The sequence below is a fragment of the Ranitomeya variabilis genome, chromosome 2 (assembly GCF_051348905.1).
Source record: "Ranitomeya variabilis isolate aRanVar5 chromosome 2, aRanVar5.hap1, whole genome shotgun sequence".
Classification (NCBI taxonomy): domain Eukaryota; kingdom Metazoa; phylum Chordata; class Amphibia; order Anura; family Dendrobatidae; genus Ranitomeya; species Ranitomeya variabilis.
The window spans coordinates 135,206,278-135,226,693 of NC_135233.1; the positions used below are offsets into that span (position 1 = coordinate 135,206,278).

At 42.2% G+C, this 20,416-nt stretch overlaps 1 protein-coding gene across 2 annotated transcripts in view; it reads right to left on the reverse strand.

The window, feature by feature from the left end:
* RASGRP3 (RAS guanyl releasing protein 3) overlaps nucleotides 1–20,416 on the reverse strand; it is a 137,498-nt gene that overhangs the window by 13,913 nt on the left and 103,169 nt on the right. For both annotated transcript variants that reach the window (XM_077283012.1, XM_077283011.1), the window contains 3 exons: nucleotides 20,104–20,251; nucleotides 4,658–4,694; nucleotides 1,076–1,201 (listed from right to left, as the gene is read on the reverse strand). In XM_077283012.1, the coding sequence (XP_077139127.1) occupies nucleotides 1,076–1,201; nucleotides 4,658–4,694; nucleotides 20,104–20,251 (311 nt within the window). The remainder of the gene's footprint in view (nucleotides 1–1,075; nucleotides 1,202–4,657; nucleotides 4,695–20,103; nucleotides 20,252–20,416) is intronic.

Genomic DNA, 20,416 nt, shown 5'->3' on the forward strand with positions numbered 1-20,416 from the left:
CCTGATGTTACAGTAAGAACGGCACCCGTTTGTCAGGTAGGCCTGGAGTTCTTCCGGGACCCTAGAGACGCCCCTCTCCCGCAATTGCCCCCCAAGACTTCATAGGTGATATGTGGTAGACAGCCCGCCTGAGACTGACTGTCCTGCCGCTGTTTGGAGTATGGCTTAAAGCTGTATATTATTCCACTCCCTCGGCGTTCCGGCCACCGGTAATGCGCCTCAGCAAGGTGCTGCCTCTTTCAACAAAACCCCTGCTGGTATTCTCCTTCTGCTCGATTTCGTTTCTCACTCAGCACAATCTATCTCGCTTCTAATCCTTTCTTAGGGCACTGCCGCTATTCTGAGCAGGCACGGTCCCGTTACGTTCTTTCAATGCCAAGCCTCTGCCAGGATCCCACCCCTGGCAGAGACCCTACTGTCTCTTCCTCCACAACACCCTCTCTCACTAGGTGTTGCTTCGTTCGATCCAGTCAGCTTTCTCCTCTAACTTCCTGCCTGACCCCCAGTTTACCCACTATGGTGGGGAGTGGCCTAATGAATAGCACCCTTAGCTCCCCCCGGAGGCCCAGCTGTGAAACATATTGGTGTCTGTGATACCTGATTGGAGGAACTCCTTCAGTGCCATCGAACGCACCATGGCTCCCCTTAGTGGCGGAGCCACAGTACTGCAACGACCAGGACTCTGGGGCGCTGCACTAGCGCAGATAGAGCTAGCAGAGCTCTATCTGCGCTAGTGGGATGCAAACGCCGGCACTTGCGCTAGCAGCAGCCCATTAGCGTATGTGCTGAACGGGCTGCTGCTAACGCAGTGTGAACTTAGCCTAACGGATATCACCAAAACCACTATGTTGGCAGAAAAAGGATGCATTGCAGGCATTTTTTTTGCTGCTTTTCATTACTTTTCCCAGAAAATTGAACTGAAGCCTACAACTGTTTTCTACAAAATATTCATGTGCCTTACTGATCATGAAATTTAAGGTATACTGCTGTCTGAAAAAGTGCAATGCTGGGATGTGAACCTCTCGTTAAGGAATTTTCAGAATGCCACCGCTGTCCCATATAGCAGTAGACTTACCTGTAGCTATAGATGGGCTGTTGGGAAGGGAACCATGGCTGCTGCTGATAGATGCTGCCCTGGAATGTTTTCTGCATGCTAACACAAGGAGATCTTTACACTGCTTATGGCAATTGGCTCCACAGTCTGAAAAGAAATGCATTAATATTTTAAGAATGTATCTAGTTATTAACCACAACTCTGTGTGTATTTCTAGACTAAGCACAATAAGTTTTGGGTGAGTTTTTGATGCTGCGTATTTTTGTCGAACAGAAAACGCAACATCTTACAATTCCAGCAAAGTGGATGGGATTTATAGAAATCTCCTGCCCACAGTGCTTAGTCAGTGGAAACTGACCGGCGGTGCATGTTTCAAATCCGCAACATGTCAATTTTTCTTCTGGATGCTCTGAGTCTTTTGTGCCGAATTTCTCCATAGAATTGAATTAGATTTGGAAAATCCTCAGGCAAAAAACGTATTTGTGTTTTTAATGCATTTCTGCTGTGGAAACTCCCTAAAAACATGTCATCCACTCATGTATCAATAAAGTTTTAACAAAGCCAAATACCACAAAGTATCAAAAACAAACAGCTACATTTAAAATATGCCATACCAAAAAGAGACAAAAAAGTAAAATCAATGACGCAATAGGAAAGCATGTAAAATGCGCATCTAATTTAGCTGGTACCTACAGGAATGCTGCAGAAAATCTGCGACATCAAAAACCTACAGATCGTGGGAATGCTGCCTAATTCATTCCTAGAAATCATGTTATCTGCAGCTTGTCCTGTCATTTGCAATTAAGCTGAACTTTCTATACATGGTGCCCATTGTACCATTGACCTGCTATCTGGATATGTCTAGCTTGCTCGCTCTTCATATTAGAATACATTTCCTATATTTTGGATGTCATATTGTTTACTTTAGCCATAATAGGCATGATTGTACGTACATGGTAAATCTTAGGTGTTTTCTTCCACCTTAGCTATAAATATCAACTTTTTTTTAGTTTTTCCAGGTAGGTGTTCTACATTATGGTGATTACTTGCTAGGGCAGTCCACCTAAATTGTTACAATATCCGACAGTATATATAGAAATGTATGAAGCTGTCACACTTGCGTCATGGTCAATCTGTGATTTAGCGAAGCAATCATGTACACTCTTCAGGCAGGGACTCCCCTTGATGAAGGGACGCCGCCGAAACGCGTGTAGGGGAAGTGGCACCACCATCTGAGTTTAGGTAAGGCAACTTTTCACTATCATTTAAGGTTCTTTCAATCCTTTTTCTGGCAGCATTGGCGTCTTTTTGCACTATCTAATCCTGAAACCTTCATCCTCATGTCATATGACTGTAATTATGTATTGCCATTGATATGGATTACCAATTGTTTCAGGAATCAGGATGCATTTATTTGTCTATGTCACAGACACTTAGTATAACATCGCCATTCCTTGCCATTTAGTTGTACTTGTACCTGCCTTGCTTGTTTTCCCAAGGTGATGCCACTGAGATCTATATTGGCTCCTTTCAGGCACTCATGGCTACTTTTTAAATAATTTTTGTTTTGCTTTGTTGCGATTATTAATAAATTTTCTACTTTGTTCAATATACGTTTTTTGTCTATGTGTTCCTACTTTACAATAAAAGTCAATGGAAAGCTAGAAAAAAGTCAGGAAGATGCCTGGGCTTTTCGCTTCAAATCACAAGTGTTTTATTCATTGCATAATTGTTGACAAAAACATTCAAAAATAACCCCAAAAAAAGCTTACAAAAAAAGAGTAAAAGAAACTACCACGGAAAAACATTAGCAAACTGCATCAGAAAACATTAACAAAATATTAACAATAATGCTAAACGAGTAACCATCATTTTAATTTTTATTTCATAAATCAATACTACACAAAATGAGCAACCTTATAACATCTTATCAGAAAAAATTGCTTCTTTTTCTGCCAAAATTCTGAGATAAAATCTGTATTCACTGAATACAGACTTTCCATTACTTATATAGGAGATGTTGTAACAAGGCTCAGGGTGGTAACCGTGGGCAAAGTACTTATTTCTGGCACCCCGGCACATTCCATGGAAATAGGAGTCCTGGCTGGGTGTGTGAACTTGTGGTGTAGGGGCGTTATACCCTTGTAGGCCGCTTGTAACCAATTTTATTGGTTGGTCAGGACCACATGTTGGATAGCTCAATAAAGGAGACCAACAGGTCACAATAAACTTTTTACTAAACATTAACATTAACTTGGGGAGGTTTAAATACAGGAGATAGCAGATACACATCTTCTTAGTTATGTCCTTTACAAAGCGCAACATTTTCCTCACACAAATTCAGTCATTTTCTCTTGTCTTTCTATCTCTACTGGTTCTCTGTCTTTACTATTTCACTCTACTTCACCACAACTACAGCTCAGTTAGCAAGAGTCCTTTATGCAACCCGCGGTTCCGTGTGTTTTTTTACCCTCTAGGGAACTACGGTGCTAGTATGGCCGGTACTTATCTTCACTGATTCTGGCGCCTCTGAAACTCCCTCCCGGGGCAGTCTCCTCGTATTGCATACTCTGTCCTGTCTAGGCTGGTTACCTTCATGAGTTGTAAACTCTGGGCCGTACTGCTAGGCATCCTCTCCCAGGACCTGCCTCTAGTAAATCACTCTGTCTCTTGGTCATTTTTCCTCAATTCCTCTCCATATCACGCTATGTCCCCTCAGTCTCCATTCACAACTAAGGACACCTACAAACTGCAGCACTGCTCAAACAGGACCTTAGATCCCCTCACTACAGACAATGGCCCCCCTCTGCCTTTCTGACAGAAAACTGTCTTCCTTCTGTCACTCAAGGCCTCGCCCTCTCTGGGCTAGCCCCAGCTATTAATGCTAACTGTACCTTTTGTCGGGCAACACACATTATTAACAATAATAACGCAGGTCACAGTTCACATTACATAACACATTGTATGTAGACAGGAAGAGGGAGGAGCTAGAGGTAAATCTCCTCCTTCCTCCCCTTCCTATCTAGATACCCCTCCTTCCCCTGTTTAATACCACCTTTTTCCTTTCTGTTCCGCGCCCAGGCTCACTAAGTTTGTACCCCATATATAAAACGAATGTTGATATACTTAATGTACACACTTGATTTTTCTCTTTTTGTGTACGACTATGCTGTTTGTTATTGATTCCAACACTCTTAAATAAAGAATTTACAAAAAAATTTTTTGATAATGACTGATCAATTCTGGCATAGAAAGAAGCAAATTTCTCTGATAAAATATATTACAAAGTTATTTTCATGGGTACTATTGATTTACAAAATAAAAATTACGGTTCCCTTTAAGGATTGAAAAAAAAAGGTTGAGAAAATGCCAGAGACAAGGAGCAATTGCTATTGTGTCAGCCACTTGCTAATCTAATGTTTTTGACTGTCGGAAAAAAGAAACACAGTGTGAATATGCCTTTAGAATATTTTATAGGGCTCAAAGTTCCCTTTTATTCATTTTAATTATTGTTCTTGTAGCAGTGCGTGTCATGTGGTCAATATGATATTGTTTTTCTACTTTGTGGTATATATGCCAACAATGTGGACCTATGAAAGTTACCTTTGCACTTGTATCCTTGTTTGATGATACCCCATAGCTGAAATGGAAGATATAGAAGGTTAATGGAGGCAGTAAGGAAAGCCGGGTCATAAAGAAGGAAGCAGTAATTGCTATGCTAACAAAACAGGATAAACCAACACCCTTCCTGACATCAACAGCTCTGGCCGCTGTGACTTCTTACTTAAGTCTTTCCAGATTTCTCACTAAGAAAGGCTTAATGCGTATATAGAACAAGTGTATGCTTATAAATCACATGTACAAGTGTTCAGTCTGACTGATGCGGTCATTATATTATAACTATTTTGTGTAGCATAATAATTTTATTAGCTACTAGTTATAACAGTCAGATAATGATTACAAATCAGTGGTGGATCCACAGTGACCATATTAAAATCTGTAGCATCAGTACCATTGGTAATCTCAGAGGGTATGGGCTTGGAAGAGTGGGTGGGGTGGTTCATACGGCATGAAAAGAGGCAAGAGAATTTGCTGGTTTGTTGGAGAGCAGAGGAGTATGTAGGGTTCAGCTTTCAGCTTAGGGGTATGTGAAACATTTGAGTGGGCTCATCCTACTGACACCCCAATATTGAGCTGCTGCTGCCATAAGTGTCCCTATTATGGCACCTGCTGTTTGGCACAATAAAAGCACTCCTTTGCTCCACAAAGTAATGCCCACCACTGTGCCCATTACCTAGTAATAATGCCTCGATTGTAAATGGTAAAATTGCCCCCTAGAAAATATTAATTCCCTGTGCGAATGCCCTTGAAAAAAGTGTCCACATTTTGTCCCTTTGAGGGATACAATACTCTGAGTACAAAATATATACAATACACACCAAAAGTTTGGACACACCTTCTCATTTAAAGATTTTTCTGTATTTTCATGACTATGAAAATTGTACATTCACACTGAAGGCATCAAAACTATGAATTAACACATGTGGAATTATATACTTAACAAAAAAGTGTGAAACAACTGAAATTATGTCTTATATTCTAGGTTCTTCAAAGTAGCCACCTTTTGCTTTGATGACTGCTTAGCACACTCTTGGCATTCTCTTGATGAGCTTCAAGAGGCAGTCCCCGGGAATGGTTTTCAATTCACAGGTGTGCCCTGTCAGGTTTAATAAGTGGGATTTCTTTCCTTATAAATGGGGTTGGGACCATCAGTTGTGTTGTGCAGAGTCTCGTGGATACACAGCTGATAGCCCTACTGAATAGACTGTTAGAATTTGTATTATGGCTAGTGTTGAGCATTCCGATACTGCAAGTATCGGGTATCGGCCGATACTTGCTGTATCGGAATTCCGATACCGAGATCCGATATTTTTGTGATATCGGGTATCGGTATCGAAACAACATTAATGTAAAAATGTGTAAAAGAGAGAATTAAAATAAAAAATATTGCTATACTCACCTCTCCGACGCAGCCTGCACCTTACCGAGGGAAGCGGCAGCGTTCTTTGTTTAAAATTCGCGCTTTTCTTTCCTTTACGTGAGTCCCGGCTTGTGATTGGTTGCGTGCCGCCCATGTGACCGGCACGCAACCAATCACAGCAAGCCGTGACGTAATTTCAGGTCCTTCAGGATTTTAAAATTACGTTCCGGCGTTGTGATTGGTTGCGTCGCAGTCACATGGGAGATGCAACCAATCACAGCAAGCCGTGACGTAATTTCAGGTCCTTAAGGATTTTAAAATTACGTCCCGGCTTTGTGATTGGTTGCGTCGCAGTCACATGGGAGACGCAACCAATCACAAGCCGTGACGTCACGGGAGGCTGGACACGCGCGCATTTTAAAATGGGCGCGTGTCCAGCCTCCTGTGACGTCCCGGCTTGTGATTGGTTGCGCCGCGGTCAACCAATCACAAGCCGGGAGGCTGGACACGCGCCCATTTTAAAATTTTAAAATGCGCGCGTGTCCAGCCTCCCGGCTTGTGATTGGTTGACCGCGGCGCAACCAATCACAAGCCGGGACGTCACGGGAGGCTGGACACGCGCCCATTTTAAAAAGCGCGCGTGTCCAGCCTCCCGTGACGTCACGGCTTGTGATTGGTTAATGGCGGCCATGTTGCCGGGACGCGGACCAATCACAGCAAGCCGTGACGTAATTTCGTCACGGCTTGCTGTGATTGGTCCGCGTCCCGGCAACATGGCCGCCATTAACCAATCACAAGCCGTGACGTCACGGGAGGCTGGACACGCGCGCATTTTAAAATGGGCGCGTGTCCAGCCTCCCGTGACGTCCCGGCTTGTGATTGGTTGCGCCGCGGTCAACCAATCACAAGCCGGGAGGCTGGACATGCGCGCATTTTAAAATTTTAAAATGCGCGCGTGTCCAGCCTCCCGGCTTGTGATTGGTTGACCGCGGCGCAACCAATCACAAGCCGGGACGTCACGGGAGGCTGGACACGCGCCCATTTTAAAAAGCGCGCGTGTCCAGCCTCCCGTGACGTCACGGCTTGTGATTGGTTAATGGCGGCCATGTTGCCGGGACGCGGACCAATCACAGCAAGCCGTGACGTAATTTCGTCACGGCTTGCTGTGATTGGTCCACGTCCCGGCAACATGGCGCCGTGACCAATCATAAGCCGGGACGTCACTGGAGGCTGGACACGCGCGCTTTTTAAAATGGGCGCGTGTCCAGCCTCCCGTGACGTCCCGGCTTGTGATTGGTTAATGGCGGCCATGTTGCCGGGACGCGGACCAATCACAGCAAGCCGTGACGTAATTTCGTCACGGCTTGCTGTGATTGGTCCGCGTCCCGGCAACATGGCCGCCCTGACCAATCACAAGCCGGGACTTCACGTAACCAAGTAAAAGCGCGAATTTTAAACAAACAACGCTGCCGGTTCCCTCGCTGAGGTCCAGGCTGCGTCGGAGGGTGAGTATAGCGATATTTTTTATTTTAATTCTTTCTTTTACACATTTATATGGATCCCAGGGCCTGAAGGAGAGTTTCCTCTCCTTCAGACCCTGGGAACCATCAGGAATACCGTCCGATACTTGAGTCCCATTGACTTGTATTGGTATCGGGTATCGGTATCGGATTGGATCCGATACTTTGCCGGTATCGGCCGATACTTTCCGATACCGATACTTTCAAGTATCGGACGGTATCGCTCAACACTAATTATGGCAAGAAAAAAGCAGCTAAGTAAAGAAAAACGAGTGGCCATCATTACTTTAAGAAATGAAGGTCAGTCAGTCCGAAAAATTGGGAAAACTTTGAAAGTGTCCCCAAGTGCAGTGGTAAAAACCATCAAACGCTACAAAGAAACTGGCTCAAATGAGGACTGCCCAAGGAAAGGAAGACCTAGAGTCACCTCTGCTTCTGAGGATAAGTTTATCTGAGTCACCAGCCTCAGAAATTGCAGGTTAACAGCAGCTCAGATTAGAGACCAGGTCAATGCCACACACAGAGTTCTAGCAGCAGACACATCTCTACAACAACTGTTAAGAGGAGACTTTGTACAGCAGGCATTCATGGTAAAATAACTGCTAGGAAACCACTGCCAAGGACAGGCAACAAGCAGAAGAGACTTGTTTGGGCTAAAGAACACAAGGAATGGACATTAGACCAGTGGAAGTCTATGCTTTGGTCTGATGAGTCCAAATTTGAGATCTTTGGTTCCAACACCTGTGTCTTTGTGCGAAGCAGAAAAGGTGAATGGATGGACTCTACATGCCTGGTTCCCACCGTGAAGCATGGAGGAGGAAGTGTGATGGTGTGGGGGTGCTTTGCTGGTGACACTGTTGGGGATATATTCAAAATTGAAGGTATACTGAACCAGCATGGCTACCACAGCATCTTGCAGCGGCATGCTATTCCATCCGGTTTGCGTTTAGTTGGACCATCATTTATTTTTCAACAGGACAATGACTCCACACAACCTCCAGGCTGTGTAAGGGTAATTTGACCAAGAAGGAGAGTGATGGGGTGCTACGCCAGATGACCTGGCCTCCACAGTCACCAGACCTGAACCCAATTGAGATGGTTTGGGGTGAGCTGGACCGCAGAGTGAAAGCAAAAGGGCCAACAAGTGCTAAGCATCTCTGGGAACGCCTTCAAGATTGTTGGAAGACCATTCCCGGTGACTACCTCTTGAAGCTCATGAAGAGAATGCCAAGAGTGTGCAAAGCAGTCATCAAAGCAAGCAAAAGGTGGCTACTTTGAAGAACCTAGATTATAAGACATAATTTCAGTTGTTTCACACTTTTTTGTTAAGTGTATAATTCCACATGTGTTAATTCATAGTTTTGATGCCTTCAGTGTGAATGTACAATTTTCATAGCCATGAAAATACAGAAAAATCTTTAAATGAGAAGGTGTGTCCAAACTTTTGGTCTGTACTGTACATATGCACTGGCACTTAATATTCAGATCTATCCCCAGCCGTAAGTTTGGATAGCAACCTCCACACTTTGGTGTGAATTAAAAACCTTTAGATAAAAATTATATACCAAAGACTGGGGAGACTACACAAGGGAGGATTTCTTTATATCAATACTTATGAATATTATCCATGACGTATTCCACTATAATAGAATTTGCATATACTGATGCATGTTCACGGACTGAACAATTAGCGCAATAACTGTGTTAGCCATATACCAACTGTTGGAAAATGCTGGATTGCACTAACTCAATTTGAATCCTCATAGATAGATTAATCTACTATATTGATAAAACACACAAGGGGGATTTTTACACAAGCTTGAGTCAATGTATAAATTTCATATTTCCAGGTATATAGAAGTTCACTATGAAAACCTCTGATTCCTGTGTCAGTAACCACAGAGAGTGATCGCCTATTAGATATTGTGAAGTCAGAAAGATGTCTGACTATCCACCAACGACAAGTATCCAAAGGGCTGTAGGTAAAAATAGCAGTCAGAGAGTGGCACAACAGTTTGGATCTGACCATGTTAGCCATAATCATCCTGTTATGGGAAACCTGGGTGTCCTGATGTTGACTAATACTTGATCCAGCCTGCAGTATGTGGTAGAAGTCTTCTGAGATCAATAATTCAAAATACAGGCTGTGACCTAGCCGGTGGTTTATGTCTGAGAAGTTCAGTGCTCGGCGACATCCACGTCCGGCTGTGCTGAAGACTGCGTAGAACTGATTGCCTTGGTGAACTTCAGTGACCTAATACAGATGCTCCGTGATGTCACAAAGTTTGCAGCTGAAAGGACCAAAGCCAACGCGTTTCAATAGCAACCGGCTTTATTCCTCAGGGATGGTCCACAATGTCAATTATACCGGTATACCTTCAATCAAACTTATTGAAGTATATATCACTCTCATTAAGGAAATGCCAACACTTCTATTTCACTATTGAAGTCATTTGGTCTCAAAGCGTTTAATACAAAAATCCATTGACTTTCTATACGTAAATTACAATTCTAATGTTCGCGCTAAGATACTCCCACTCAGATTGATAAAATAGGTGAAAAGATTATTAGAAGGACTGTTCTGTCATAAAATAGTCACCAGAGGAATAGTTCTGACACATAGGTAGGAACTTAAATGTTTACCTCATTGCAGTACTTTTGCTGATGTTGTGAGGTATATTTATATGCTTGAGTCTTCTAGTGCGTTGAATTCCAGATAGCAATGATGAATTCTCTGTGAGATTCTTCTGGAGTGCTGTCCCGGCCGGTGACAGCTACTCCACAGCTCCCCCGTCACGGCGGTGCGCTAGCGTGGGGTCACGCTGATTTAACTTCGGAGAGCGTGACGCGTACTGCAATGAGGTAAAGTTCCTACGTATGTGTCAGAACTATTCCTCTGGTGACTATTTTATGACAGAACAGTCCTTTTAATAATCTTTTCACCTATTTTATCAATCTGAGTGGGAGTATCTTAGCGTGAACATTAGAATTGTAATTTAACCACTGACTGTCCTTAGTGGTGTGCGGTTTTTGTTTGCAGCAGATACCCTTCTCTTCTTTCTTTATACTAGCACCCCCTTTTATTAATTTAATCTTATTGACTTTCTATACGTGACATCTATTTTACAAATCCCCCCACCAATCTTTTTTAACTGTTTGGATTCCCCATATCTGTGTGCCTAACAGGGAACCGCCATGCTTATCCACATAGTGTTTGGATAAGGGGTGTCCATCAAATTTATTTATAATGTTATATGCATGTTCACCCATTCTTTTTGTATGTGTTCTCTTAGTGCGACCAATATACTTTTTTTTGGCAAGGACACTTAATGTAATCTTGAATCGTAAATTGCTCATTCCCATTATTAAATTCTTTATGTTTTTTAGTGGAAAGGATACCACATACCTTACATTTTTTCCAAGGAAAAAAACCTTAAGTATTCACAAATGAGGTGATCAGTGAATTATTGTGATCTGGCTGCTGAATAGTAGGAGCAACCAGATTCCCAATATTGCGAGCATTTCGGCGTGACCTGGTAGTAGTTCTCCAATTACCTTGTCCTCCATCAAAATGTTCCAATATTTGTTCACAATATTGCCTAGAAAGTTGTTTTGAGAGTTATAGTAGTTATTGGTATATCAAATTCAATGCACATATCCTTAGTGTTAGGTCTTGCACTAAGATTCAAGATTTTAAAAGTGGAGTAAAAATTTTAACAGCTAAATTTGAATGAAAAGGCTATAATAGGGATTTTGTACAAAAAATCTAGACTACACTAAGAGACATTCCAGGACAAAAAATAATTACTGATGCTAAACCTGAAAGTTAAAGGTGTTTTTCTTGCATAAAATGTAAGGTATGTTGTATGCTATCCATTAAAAAACGTAAAGAATTTAATAATAGGAATGAGCAATTTACGATTCAATATTACGTCAAATGCCAAACAAAGGAGGATATCTACTGTATTGAGTGTCCTTGCCAAAAAAGTATATTGGTCATACTAAGAGAACACATACTTTGCAAAAAGAATGGGTGAACATGCACATAACATCATAAATACATTTGACAGACACCCCTTATCCAGACCCTATGTGGATAAGCATGTACGTTCTCTGTTAGGCACACAGATATGGGGAATCCAAACAGTTAAAAAAGATTGGCGGGGGAATTTCTAAAAAAGATGTCACATACAGAAAGTTAATGGATTTTTGAGTTAAACACTTTAAGGACAAGCGGCCTCAATAGTGAAATAGAAATGTTGGCATTTCAATAATGTAAGTGATACATACGTCAATAAGATTGATTGCCGGTATAATTAACAATGTGACCTTCCAGCTCTATAAAGATTACTTTGTCTTATGTGGACCATCCCTGAGGAATAAAGGTGGTAGCTTCTAAACACGTTGGTTTTTGTCCTTTCAGCTGCAATCTTTGTGACGTCACGGAGTATCAGGTCACTGGAGTTCACCAAGGCATTTCGTTCTACGCAGTCTTCACCACAGCCGGATCTGGATCTCACCGAGCAGTGAACTTCTCAGACGCGCACCACCGGCCGAGGCATCGACTGTGTTTTATATTTACGTTTTATATCGGAACACTTCTAATACATAATGTGGGCTGGAGCAAGTATCAGTTGCAGTCAGGGCACTCAGGTTTCCCAGGTACCAGGACTAATACGGCTAACATAGTCAGATCTAAACTGTTGTGCCACTCTCTGACTGCTATTTTTACCTACCGCTCCTGTAGGAAACTTGTCAGCGGTGGATAGTCTGACATCCCTCTGACTTCACATTATCTAATAGGCTATCATTCTCTATGGTTCCTGACACAGGAATCAGAAGTTTTCATAATGAACTTCTATATACATGGCAATAAGGAATTTATACATTGACTCAAGTTTGTGTAAAAAAAGGCCCTTGTGTGTTTTATGCCAGTAAACCTTTTATTAATATAGTAGATTAATCTAGCTACGAGGATTAACATTGTGTTTAGTGCAATCCAGCCTTTTCCAACAGTTAGTACATGGTTAACACAATTATTGCGCTAATTGTTCAGTCCATGAACATACAGTGGGTGCGGAAAGTATTCAGACCCCTTTAAATTGTTCACTCTTTGTTGCATTGCAGCCATTTGGAAAATTCAAAAAAGTTCTTTTTTTCATATTGATGTACATCTCTGCACCCCATCTTGACTGAAAAAACAGAAATGTGGAAATGTTTGCCAATTTAATAAAAAAGAAAAACTGAAATATCACATGGTCATAAGTATTCAGACCCTTTGCTCAGACACTCATATTTAAGTCACATGCTGTCCATTTCCTTGTGATCCTCCTTGAGATGGTTCTACTCCTTCATTGTAGTTCAGCTGTGTTTAATTAAACTGATAGGACTTGATTTGGAAAGGCACACACCTGTGTATATAAGACCTCACAGCTCACAGTGCATGTCAGACCAAAGGAGAATTATGAGGTCAAAGGAACTGGCCAAGGAGCTCAGCTCAGACAGAATTGTGGCAAGACACAGATCTGTCCAAGATTACAACAGAATTTCTGCAGTACTCGAGGTTCCTAAGAGCACAGTGACCTCCATAATCCTTAAATGCAAGAAATTTGGGACCACCAGAAGTTTTCCTAGACCTGGCTGTCCAGCCAAACTGAGCAATCGTGGGAGAAGAGCCTTGGTGGGAGAGGTACAGAAGAACCCCAAGATCACTGTGGCTGAGCTCCAGAGATGCAGTAGGGAGATGGGAGAAAGTTCCCCAAAGTCAACTATCACTGCAGCCCGACACCAGTCCGGCCTTTATGGCAGAGTGGCCCGTCGAAAGACTCTCTTCAGTGCAAGACATATGAAAGCCCGCATAAATTTTGTTAAAAAACACATGAAAGAGTCCCAGACTAAGAGAAATAAGATTCTCTGGTCTGATGAGACGAAGATAGACCTTTTTGGTGATAATTCTAAGCGGTTTGTGTGGAGAAAGCCAGGCACTGCTCCTCACCTGTCCAATACAGTCCCAACAGTGAAACATGGTGGTGGCAGCATCATGCTATGGGGGTGTTTTTCAGCTGCAGGGACAGGACGACTGGTTATCATTGACGGAAACATGAATGTAGCCAAGTATAGAGATATCCTGGATGAAAACCTATTCCAGAGTGCTCTGGACCTCAGACTTGGCCGAAGGTTCACCTTCCAACAAGACAATGACCCTAAGCACACAGCTAAAATAACAAAGGAGTGGCTTCATAGCAACTCTGTTACCATTCTTGACTGGCCAAGCCAGAGCCCTGACCTAAACCCAATTGAGCATCTCTGGAGAGACCTGAAAATGGCTGTCCATCAATGTTCACCATCCAACTTGACGGAACTGGGAGGCTCTGCAAGGAAGAATGGCAGAGGATCCCCAAATCCAGGTGTGATACATCATTCCCAAGAAGACTCAGGGCTGTACTTGCTCAAAAGGGTGCTTCTACTCAATACTGAGCAAAGGGTCTGAATACTTATGACCATGTGATATTTCAGTTTTTCCTTTTTAATACATTTGCAAAAGTTACTACATTTCTCCTTTTTTCAGTCTAGATGGGGTGCAGAGTGTACATTAACGAGAAAAAAAATGAACTTTTTTGAATTTACCAAATGGCTGCAATGAAACAAAGAGTAAAAAGTTTAAAGGGGTCTGAATACTTTCTGTACCCACTGTATAATAGAGGTTCCCCCAACAGTATATGCATTGCATGTGTCTATGCAAATTCTATTATAGGGGAATATGATGTGGAAAATATTCATAAGTATACAGTATTTGATTCACTGCCAAACTTGCCAACTACAAAGAATAGTGAGGTCTGTAATTTTTATCGTAGGGGCACTTCAACTGCGAAAGACAGTATCTAAAAAAAAATCCAGAAAATAACATTATATGATTTTTCATGATGTAAGTATTTGATTCAATAGCAAAACAGAACTTAATATTTGGTACAGAAACCTTTGTTTGCAATTACAGAGGTCAAGCGTTTCCTGTAGTTCTTGACCAAGTTTGCACACATTGCAGCAGGGATTTTGACCCACTCCTCCATACAGTTCTTCTCCATATCTTTGAGGTTTTGAAGTCTCTGAGCTGTTGCTGGGCAACATTGAGTTTCAGCTCCCTCCAAAGATTGGGTACAGGTCTGGAGACTGCCTAGGCCACTCCAGGACCTTGAAATGCTTCTTACAGAGCCACTCCTTAGTTGCCCTGGTTGTGTGTTTCAGGTCATTGTCATGCTGGAAGACTCAACCACGACTAGTGTTGAGCGATACCTTCCGATACTTGAAAGTATCGGTATCGGATAGTATCGGCCGATATCCGAAAAATATCGGATATCGCCGATACCGATACCCGATACCAATACAAGTCAATGGGACACAAGTATCGGAAGCTATCCTGGATGGTTCCCAGGGTCTGAAGGAGAGGAAACTCTCCTTCAGGCCCTGGGATCCATATTCATGTAAAAAATAAAGAATAAAAATGAAAAATATGGATATACTCACCCCTCCGGCGGACCCTGGACCTAGCGGTGTTAACCGGCAGCCTCCTTTCCTAAGAATGAGCGAGTGAAGGACCTTCGATGACGTGGCGGCTTGTGATTGGTCACGTGACCGCTCATGTGACCGCTCACGCGACCAATCACAAAACCGCGACGTCATCGCAGGTCCTTCACTCGCTCATTCTTAGGAACGGAGGCTGCCGGTTGCAGCGTTTACAACCAGGGCGCGTCAGAGGGTGAGTATATCCCTATTTTTTATTTTTATTCTTTATTCTACACATGAATATGCATTCCGATCCCGATTCCCGATATCGCAAAAATATCAGAACTCGGTATCGGAATTCCAATACCGCAAATATCGGCCGATACCCGATACTTGCGGTATCGGAATGCTCAACACTAGCCACGACCTATCTTGAATGCTCCTACTGAGGGAAGGAGGTTGTTTGCCAAAATCTTGCGATACATGACCCTATCTATCCTCCTATCAATACGGTGCTGTCGTTCTGTCCCCTTTTCAGAAAAGTATCTCCAAAGTATGATATTTTCCTCACCATGGTTGGGACGAAGTTCTTAGCATTGTACTCATCCTTCTTCTTCCTCCTTCTTCCTCCAGATATGGTGAGTGGAGTTGATACCACAAAGTTCTATTCAGAATTGAGCCAACAGTTGTTTCCTTCTCAACAAGCTGCTTGCCTATTGTCCTGAAGCATGTCCCAGCCTTGTGCAGGTTAACAATTTTGGCCCTCGTGTCCTTAGACAGCTCTTTAGTCTTGGCCATGGTGGAGAAGTTGGCATGTGATTGAGTGTATGGACAAGTGTCTTTTATACAGGTAGCTAATTCAAACAGGTGCAATTAATACAGGTAATGAGTGCAGAGTAGGAGGGCTTCTTGAAGAAAAACTAGCAAGTCTGTGAGAGCCAGAATTCTTGCTGGTTGGTAGGTGATCAAATACTTATTTCATGCACTAAAATACAAATTATGGAAAAATCATACAATGTGGTTTTCTGGAGTTTTTTATGATTCTCTGTCTCTCACAGTTGAAGTGTACCTACGATAAAAATTACAGAACTCTCCATTCTTTGTAGGTGGCAAAACTTGCAAAATCGCCCGTGTATCAAATGCTTATTTTCCCCACTGTATACAGCATATAAAAAATCCTCCCTTGTGTATTCTTCCCATAGCGCTATTTGGTATATAATTTTTATCTAAAAGTTTTAATGCTCTGATTGCCCCTATAACAGTAATGCTTCTTAAATGCCATGTGATGCAGTGACCCATGTTGCAACCAGGGAGTGCTGTGTGTGCGCTTCAGGATGTGCTTGGAGGCATAATTATGATGGTGACTTAGGGACTGACATTGTTGTAAATGGCTGGTATGTGTCGCAGAGGTGCTCTGCGCTGTAAGCCCAAAATTATATGGCTATGCTGGGACTTAAAGTTCCACAAGTGTTTGTTGTGTTTACTTATAAGGGAGGGCTTATAGGGCTAGTTTGAAGAGCTGTGCGGGTCGAACTAGCCACACACACCTCCCACCTATAGGAGTGGTTACAGCTACATAATGTGACCAGTGTTTGGTCACATGGTGAAGAGTGTATGGACCTGGAAGGTTCAGAGTGTGAGTCCTGGTATAGCCTGTGTGTTGGAATGTCCTGGGATGGACTGGATTCCTGAAAGCACCTGCTGAGGCTATGGACTGAATGGTCAGTGTGTTGGAATGTCTTGGGATTGACTGGATTCCTGAAAGCACCTGCTGAGAGTGTGAGTCCTGGAATGGTCAGTGTGTTAGATTATCCTGGAGTGGACTGGAGTCCTGGAAGCACCTGGTGAGACCATGGACTGATGGCCTGTGTGTTGGAAGTGCCTGGAACTGGACCACCTGAAAAGCGCACGGAGGGGCTGCATCTACAGAGCCTGTGACGGCTATTGTGTTGGGGAAGCTACAGTTCCTACTGCGGGTCTGGACTATGGGAGGTGCCCTGGTCACAAGGGCAGTGACCCCAGTGAGACAGCTTTTCCCCCCTGGGAACCAGCACTGACAGGAGTCAGTGTGTGGAGCCGGAGCTCCTGTAAGGTAACTCCAGATATCAGGGGGTTACGGGCAGAGATGTATCTTCCATTGGAACAGACTGTTGGTGGTTAATGTGTTCAGTTGATGTATATAATGAAGTGTTTATGATGCGGTTTATGACGTCTAAATTAACCGGTATAGACTGTTTATATGGAGAAACCGTGCCTGAGTGCTTTAATCCCGTGCCAAGCGAGTGTCCCCAACACACTCAGGTAGCGCTATCACCACAGCCCACAAACAATAATGTCCATCGAGTCCCCCATTGTACAGCTCCTCTATACACAGTATGATATCTCCACATCTCCTCTATACATAGTATGGTGTCCCAACTGCTCCCACAAAATACAGTGTAATGTCCTCCACAGAAACTCTAACACTGTATAATGCCCCCATATTATAATGGCCCCAACACCCACACTGTATAATGGCCTCCACAGTAGCCTTCTAACTAGCCCCCAAACTGCATAATGGCCCCCCGCACTAGCTACCACACTGTACAAGGGGCCCCACAATAGCTCATATACTGTATAATGAGCCCCCCATTAGCTCCTACACTGTTTCAGGGTCCCACGTTGTTTATGATGCCCCCACAAGTTTTTATTAAAATTAAAAAAATAAATAAATTCACATAAAACAGGATCCTAATGACTATGCTCGGGCGACCGCTTCCTCTGCTCCCCTCTTCCCCAATAAATAGTGTTTGTATGGAGGAGATAGGTCCCACACGAGGTTGGTGAATGATTTTGTCATGACTCGGTTTTCACACTTCAATGTATGCACCGCCTGTACTTTAGCAATTATAACAGGTTTGTATGTATTATAATAAGTTTATTATTCTGAACATTATGCATCACAGTAGTTTTTGATACGTTCAGACATATTAATAATTTAATATAATAATAATAGTTTTTATGCAATATTCAAAGTAAACTGACCATATCTCCATCTGCAATGTCTAAAGATATGCATCATGTGGTGACCCTGAACAATTGTAGGTTCAAAGGGAAGGGAGGGAAAAAATGAAGTATAGAATGTATATAAAATATAACCTTTGTATGAATTATATGTGTTGAAATTTTAAGAGATTGCAAGATTTTATTTAATTATTTCTGAAAAAATTGACACCAGCAACTTGTCAATCTGAGCATAAAAGTTGTGATATTAGCTGCTAATATCACTTGTGAAGATGATAATGTGTTGCAGATCATAATGTCGGTCACTGATCACATATGTTCAGTGGGTGACATAAAGATTTATTAGTGAGCTGCGTATATTGCAGGACAGTGCTATCAATCAAAGGCTCTGATACCAGCACTAAGCTCAGCTTACCACGCAGTAATGAAATTGTGCATGGAACTATTATCCCTCCATAGACTATCCCTGTCTTGAGTCTGGTCAGTTTTATCAAGCAATTAGGAAAACACCGCACTTCTGGAATTCTGGTGGTGCACAAGTAGGATAATCAAATCCGTCAGCTGTGATGTAAAAAAAGCGTGGCACTCGTATAGGTGTGTTGAAGAACTTATTTATTGAGTGAAGAATTTCCAGAAATAAATAAGACATTTCGGTCAATACCTGACATTCATCAGTCTATAACAAAAAACACTTCCTGTACACCAGCACTTCCTGTCTTAGCAGTGAACACTGCAGACTCCCACACAGTGCGCTGACACACAGATCTCCTCTATCCAGATGGTATGTGTTCTGGGGACTGCTTATGTTGCAGGACACTGCTCCTCTACTTTGCCTCCCACCTTTCATTCGTTTTCCTAACTTTTCTCAGTATTTTCATTTTTCCTTCTCCTTTTTAGCTTGTCCTAGGAATAGCATTATAGCTATACTAATTCGGAGTTTGCATCCTTTCCTTCACCATGATGTACTGATGCCATTGATGTAATTCTGTGAAGTTATAATTTGGCTTTTTTTATTGTTTTTTTCTTCTGTTTATTTAATGACATGATTTGAATTATGGTGTTTTTCCACAATTTCTTTTTGTTTATGGCTTTCTGCATTTTTTGTTATTCAAACTGATGAAGGTCAGGTATTGACCGAAACGTCTCATTTATTTCTGTAAATTCTTCACTCAATAAAGAAGTTCTTCAACACACCTATACGAGTGCCAAGTTTTTCTACATCACACTGTTATCATGCAAGGCGTAGGATGGGCTGACCCTCAATGGAACTGTCCCTATAATATCAGGAGACATGAACATAATGGGTAAACCTTTACCTGGGAATGTTTCCTGTCTGTTTTAGAGCTTGTGCACATGACTGTATTTTCGGTTCCGAGTGTAATACGTCAAAACATCGGATCACAATGAGACCTTTGTTACTATATGGGGCCGTGCACACGTCACATTTTTTCCTCGGATCAGCTTGTGGCGTGGCCAAGTTTGATGCGATACTTGACCACGCAAATAAATGAGTCCGTGAAAACCATTGGACTTTACTCGGATGACGTCTGATTTCCACGGACTGACAGAATGGAGAAGATGGAGAAATGTTTTTCTCCACCTTCTCCTTATCTTAGAGAACCTTATCATATTCTGATCACACTATGATCACTGACAAGGGTGTGATTAGCATAATTGGCCCGATTCTCTTGAGTGATGTGAACCCAGCCTAAGAAAAATACATTTTATCGTGATTCCATGGGTTATACCAATAGGAATGATCACAGTGTAATTTTCATAATTGACCCAATACTCTCAGATGAGAGAATACATGGTCCTCTGCACCTTGCCTTAATATCACATATCTGCCCCATAGCTGCCGTATAGGTCCAGATAGTCTGACATTTGCCGATGCTTACTCTTAACGCAGTGGCCAAATGTGATATGAATGTAGCTTTATCTCTTACTAAAATACGTTTGTATCATTGCTTTTGCTTCTTCTTAGAATCTAACACAATGTAATGCCTGATATAAGACATATGTACAGTACAAGAAAATGAACGTACAAATCCCGCACAGTGCTCGCAGAAGGTGGGTTTCAGGTAGTTCATCTCTTGGAAGTTGTGAATAAATCCTGGTCCCATTTTACAATGAAACTGAGATTTTGCTCTCAAAAAATAGGCCATCATTTCTTCTTTACTGATTAAACCATCTCTAAAGGAACAAGATAGAAAGATGAGAATAACAATAACTATATTAACAAACAGGGAATTGTATGATATTTCCATAACATTAAGTCTTATTTATATGTATGCTTTGAACATAAACCTTTTTTTCTAACTTTTCTAAAATTTTAGGCAAAATACTTTTAGATAAATA